Source organism: Mizuhopecten yessoensis, unplaced genomic scaffold (assembly GCF_002113885.1).
Source record: "Mizuhopecten yessoensis strain PY_sf001 unplaced genomic scaffold, ASM211388v2 scaffold2995, whole genome shotgun sequence".
In the NCBI taxonomy this organism is placed as follows: Eukaryota; Metazoa; Mollusca; class Bivalvia; order Pectinida; family Pectinidae; genus Mizuhopecten; species Mizuhopecten yessoensis.
In genome coordinates, this window is record NW_018404823.1 from 1,103,867 (window position 1) to 1,110,499 (window position 6,633).

Genomic DNA, 6,633 nt, shown 5'->3' on the forward strand with positions numbered 1-6,633 from the left:
CTTCACGTATTGATTGATGCACATGCAGGTCTATTAAATAGTGATAACAGCGTCCAACATGTGATATTAGACCCTGGTAGTGTCAGTGGATCCTAGATAGAGTTACGTTTATGTCAAGGTGTTTAGATTCTATATCGGGTAGTATAAAAATATAATGTTAACATAATTGAAATACAAAGTCTTTAATTATCACGAATCAGGCATATGAAAATATTGTTTTATATGGCATTGCCTGTTATTTTCTAAACTATCAATTGCAATCTGTCGACTCACAGTTGAATATATTGACACCATGTACAATTATAGCAAGTACCTTAAATACTTGCATGTTTGGATTTTACTCACGGATATATGTCGGCATACTTATTCGTTTTTGAGGAATACGAAGTGAACACAACGAAACCTAGCTTCGATATCCAAAAATAGGGTACCGATACGAATTTGTCACTGTAATGAAAACAAATCACAGCGAGGATACAGGCAGTTGTCTCAGGGATTTGGAAGAAACCTCCTTGATGACTCTTATCTTTACCATTAGAATGTAAAGTGTATCAAACAGATGGTTAATAAATATCATCCGATTTTATCCTCTGCTTAATATGTTGTGTACAGGCTACTAATGATTAGATTAACTGACAATGCAATTTATTGGTCATCTATTGTTTCTGTTAGCAGGAAAATATTTTAACAACAACAACATGAAATATAATGTAATAAAATGTACATTTATTCATTTAAGAAAATTGTCTTTGTTGCAACGACTCGCTTTGAAATATTCTTTTTGACAACTTACTTACATCACACTCGCTTACTCTCTGTATCTTTCTCTCTGTCTCTCTCTGTCTCTGTCTCTCTCAATATGTGATTTTGCTTTCCCTCAACTTTTTCTGCTTCCTTCTTCTCTATCAAAACATGAGTAATATTGACCTATTCGACGACAAGTAATAAATAACCAGGAAAAGTATGTATGATGCATTATGAGTATGTCAAAATAAATAAAATAAAATATAGATGTAAATAATTGTGTACAAAAGAAATCCGAGCATTGTTCAAACACGATTTGAGTAAATGTGTGTGTTTTACATATGTATACCCTAACATTACTAAATTTATCCCACAGCTAAAGCCGTTCTACGCTTCTGATCTATAACACTCGACAGGATTATTAAGAAAGTAAAGTCTTTGTGGATCGATGATAAATTCTCCAGTGTGAGTACTGCTAGTCCTTGAGCTGAATAAGGTCACCACATACACCTATGATATAAAACACCCGAATGATTTGGAAAATCTATCATATTCTGAGGGAAAATTTTCTTGTGGGAAATGTGATGGCTGAAGACTACGTTATGTTCACTGATTATGTTTTTTGTTTTAGCACTGTTCCTATGATTGTCATTGTACTGCGGAGTACGGTCTTCTCCCATCTGCTCTTTTCTTTATGCAACAATATGCAAGGCCAGACAGAAGAAATAAGCCGGCTCCGAGTGCGATTCCACCACCAAAAGACGCGCCGCTAAAGCCACCCTTCGAAGCAGCCGGTGTTGGTGCCGGTGTTGGTGCCTTTGAGGTATGATGGGCTGGGGACGTCATATGGCTTGGCATCGTAGTCCCGTTAATGTCGCTGGGGGTGATAGTGACTGTTGTTCCATTGAAGTCTGGTATCATTGTTACTGGGGTCATTTCAGATGTACCATTGTGACTTGATGTGGTGTCATTGGCCATTGATGTTGTCATGCTTCCGTTTGCTGTCGTCATACTTTCGGTTGCGGTCGTCATATCTTTCGTTGCTGTCGTCATATCTCTTGTTGCTGTCGTCATATCTTTCGTTGCTGTCGTCATATCTCTTGTTGCTGTCGTCATATCTTTTGTTGCTGTCGTCATATCTTTTGTTGCCGTTGTCATACCTGCTGTTGCTGTAGTGGGCATTACAGTCGCTGTTGTTCCTAAATGTGAAGAACAAATACAATATGCTTTTTGGATTCTATTTTGATTGACAGACTAATGCGAGAGAAGTGTTGCATCGGTGGACCTCTTGAAAGGACTAATGTACTACTACAATACGTTGATATTTTTCCATAATGAACACGATATTTTGGTTATCGCTGTATTTCACGTTTTCCACTTATTTTAACACGGACCAATCATTGGTACAATTCAGCTATATAGCTTTAAAACAAGCAGAGGTTAACTTCATTTTAAAGGGTCAGAGGATAAAAGTTTGCCGGTCAAAAATATCACAGGTTACAATATTATACATAAGCCTTTTTGTCGATCTGAATAAGTACCAAGTAAGTTGGTGCAGTTGTTTTCTTTTCTATCTTACATAGGCACATCTAATACAGAGTAACGTAAACCGCCTTACACTGAATATATAAAGCTCATCAAAGCAAAACAAAAACTCGAGGATATGCTGTTAGATGAGGATATTTTGAAGACTAAGAGGCATCTGAATTACACTCACACGGCTTCTCATATCTATAAAATAGTTTCAATGAGAAGTAATCTAATGTTCAGAAGTGCTTTAAGTATTACATATATAAATAAATTATATGTCTACACCAAATTGTCAGGAAGGTGGCTGGCATGATTGGTATATGTAATATTATTATACGTGTAATTATGTTAGTATAATTTTTCATAACATTAACTATCAAATAAAACTTAAAAGCAGTAATGTGTGGTAGCATACCCAAATATGGAAGTGTTAAACGAATAATGGTAGTAAAATAAAACACTATAGCATTATATTTTAAGCACGGAATTATATAAAACTGTTGATGTTATGGAAGTAGTATTTGAATCAAAGTGACATTTTCTACACTTTTTACGTCCTTCAAATCGAAAAAAGTATTAGGCAAACAATTATCTAAGTTACGGTGAAGTATTCTTTAATCTTTGTAAACAATGAAATATTATAGCTGGAAATCAGCCCATGATTACCATCGTATCGTAAAATGTTTTAACGTAGAATGAATATCTTTTCATTACTCTATTGGTCAAAGATCACCGCATCTGTGCAGAAAAACATGATACTTCAAATAGGTCCTTGGATAGTACATCAACTTTGTAAGGCGTTAAAGCAGCATATAATCCATTTGTTTTCTCGTTTGCAATGTCATACGTAAAACTAAGCACCGGGCAAATTAGATTAACATAGTATCATTAACTTATTGGACGTGTATTTTGTTTATTATATACATTTTTTAAAATAGAAACACATGCTTCCGAGATATTAATTTCAATTTCAACCAATTTGATTGACAAAGAAGAATGGTACACTATCAAAAGGATTGTACAACAGACTTATAGCCTATATAAATCCGATCCATTGGTGGAATACATATGGACATATTTGTTTGATATTGCAATTTATTATAAATTATAAAGATTTTGCTTACTGTCAATTATTGATAATCAGAAAAGGGTATCATATTTGGCGTTAGAACCTTATAGACAATTTGACCATAAAAAATAGATGTACAGTACTGTATATTTCTAGACCTTATGCATCTGGTGTAAAATAATATTTCATATATACATATATATACATTACTCCGAGACATTAATCTTTGTAGTAACATATTTAGCAGATAACATGCAGTATATCAAGCACCATACATACCAGCTGTGGACATTACAGTTGAGCTCGCGGTTGTTGCATCAGCGGCATATTCTTCTACACCAACTGCCAAAAGGAAAGACAAATTATACGCACCTGCATGATTGATTTACCTGTTTTATTAGAGATAGCACAACATTTTCACAGTTATATATTAACGTATATCACGCTATACCTAATAAAGATACACACATTTCATGTTTAACAAAAAGCTTTAGATTAATATGTTCTTACTCCGGTAGGAAAATCGTAACGTTATATAATAATAATATCAAAAGATATTTATTGAACTTTGCTAAATAGTGGGAACATTTATGTATCAGTTATTTTCAAATTTACTAACATGTAATACTTCATCATTAACTGCTAATTGGAAGAATTAATAGTAAAATATATCAACTTACCACTTGAAGTAATAACCGCCCCCAGGGCATGTCCTGACAGGACGGCTACTAATAGAAATACTCCGAGAGACTTGTAACTATTCATGTTGCCTTGTACTTTAGTAAAGAAGTCGACTTAACTAAGCTCTTAATACTTTTGCTCACAAGAGATTGACCCTCACTGCGCAATCCGTCTGTTCAGCGGAGTTTAAATAGACGACGTCGACAAAGACAAAATGAGGTTGTGAAATGTACCCGCGGTCATCGAGCAGTCATAGTCACGCGGCGGGTACACTGGTCATCACCTAGTCGGTCAAAATTACGATTACACTGCTCCAGATAACTGTCAGCGCAATTTGCTGCAAATACTGACTGATAACGATTCATCTATCTGCATCTGTGAGGGGCTAGCGTCGGGAGAGCTCCCATTGTGTTATCATCGCTACACACATACGTTCAATATTTGCTATCTAGATATAGGTTGACCTGTTATATCGCGTCTGGTGTGTAATTGTATGGTACAGATTTTATTGCACTCATAATCAGTATACGATATGATAGGACCTTATGGTATCGGGATTGGCATAATTGAATGTTCGAGCGATCGGTGCCATGACTAGTTGTAACCGGTCGCATACCACGCCTACTATTTTCGGTTTTCCATAGCTAAGTATAGTAACTTACGATTAAGCATGACCATATGAAATGAATATAAGTTGTGAATAGTAATGTGAATAGTATATGCAACCTTTATTACAGTTTTATATCCGTATCCACATGAAACATAGAAATCCCTGCTATCTTGAATTATAATTTAAAGAAAATTACTATAATGTTGGTTTTTAAGATTCGTTTTTCCATGGAAAAATAATAGAAATATGTTACCCTGAAAAAATGTAAAAAGCATTGTTACAAAACGTCAGAGTTTAATAGCTTCATAACTATGATTTAAGATAATCAAATCCATATTAATTAGTCGTAAGAGTTACGTTTGATTAAAGGATTTTGAAAGGAACGACCAGAATCAATGATTTATGAATAATGTTTAAGGAATTAAAATGTGAATAATGAAATTTGTAGGTAGTTTTTTTAACAACTTACCTTTTTTCATAGGAAATAAAACAGGAATGACAGTAACAATGCTAATAAGAAAACAAAATACTCACCAACAGGTTATTGAGCAGTTGCCAGGAAAACTGTTTGATTATCAAGTTGTTTAATAATAACACTGATACATTTTGGAAAATATGATGTAATTTCAAAATAGTAATCAAATCTTTCGAAGGTCAGTACTTTTGGATACCATCAAAATATTATTTTATGACATTTTGTATACGGAATTTTCGCTCACTCTTCGCCTGTGACATATAAGTTCGCCTATGTTATTTTCGCCTTTCATATTTAAATACTATATAAATTATATTGTTGACAAAGGTTGGCTATAATGATAATTTCAACCCCATTCAGAGGGCGAAAAAGGCGAAAATTAAGCTGCAGTAAAAAAATCCCGGTGTACACTATCATATCTATAACAAAGACAATGCATCATATATCATAGAACAAACGTTCTTTTTGAAACAGATTTGTATTTGGATTTCAGCGCAAAATAAAAAAACAATTTGTGGAGGCGACATAGAGACAACAGAGATAGTGGTGGATATAATTTGGCAATCTGAATGGCAGTAACTTGACAGTGGAACAAACGGGTAAGTGTTGGCTACATTGTCGGACAACTGGACTAGAGGGGAAAACAGAAGCGTTTACCTATCTATCTGTATGTTACGTTGGTATTATTAATAAAATATCATTCACAGTCAGTTAATAAGGGGGAAACGCAAATATTTCAATCTTGAATGAGATTTTTGTCTTGGTGTTACATGCTATATTTTTGTTGACCTATTCTAATATGTATAATTCGAATACCCAAAAGCAGTGTGTCTGTACCAAGACTAGAAGTGTTTTTACTTAAATGTAAAGACAATATCAGCTAAAGTCTGATTGGCTTAAAGGGTCATCATCGTGTACGTGTAGTATTCTTTTTAAAGTATTATAACTTATAACTAAGTAGAATTTATGATAATGTAATTCAACCTCCTTACCTATGAGAACTGTAAACCAATTTCTAACAATAGTATCATTTTGTTATTAAGCTAATAATACAGGCTTTTAATAATCGAGTCATATCTGGTAATATCGCTGTACCAGGGTATGTATTACATGTACTTATGATAGATAACAGCGTGGCATTGAGACGTCTCCATCCGCCGCTTTATCGTCATCAGCCTCAGTTTTATCTAATTTCTCATGGCGTTCAAGTGTTTCCTTGAATAGTGTTACGTTAAGGACGTTTCCTGAAAATCATTTCACTCATTTTTGCTAACGACATGAAATGCGTGTCAATAATAGCTTCTAGTTGGAATATTGCGATTAAGAAAAAAACCTTGATATATGATGACCACCGCCCATGTTAATGGGTGGCATGGGTGGCACCACATATTGTCCTGCATGGGCAAGTATTCATGAAACCGTTTTCATGCTCAAGCATGGATTCTGTGTACCACCAATTTCCTTGTAAATGGTTCAAATGATGTGACGGAGTAATAAAATATATGTAGATATTTGCCGTGATAT

The 6,633-nt window shown here is 34.4% G+C and overlaps 1 protein-coding gene across 1 annotated transcript; it reads right to left on the reverse strand.

Annotated features, from left to right (window-relative positions):
* Positions 1-704: 704 nt before the first annotated feature.
* LOC110446785 (protein P54-like) lies at positions 705-4,377 on the reverse strand. The gene is made up of 3 exons (XM_021492103.1): positions 4,024-4,377; positions 3,623-3,685; positions 705-1,943 (listed from the first exon to the last, which is right to left on the reverse strand). Exons 1-3 carry the CDS (start codon positions 4,106-4,108, stop codon positions 1,393-1,395), a joined length of 699 nt encoding a protein of 232 aa, XP_021347778.1. The 5' UTR covers positions 4,109-4,377; the 3' UTR covers positions 705-1,392.
* Positions 4,378-6,633: the final 2,256 nt, after the last annotated feature.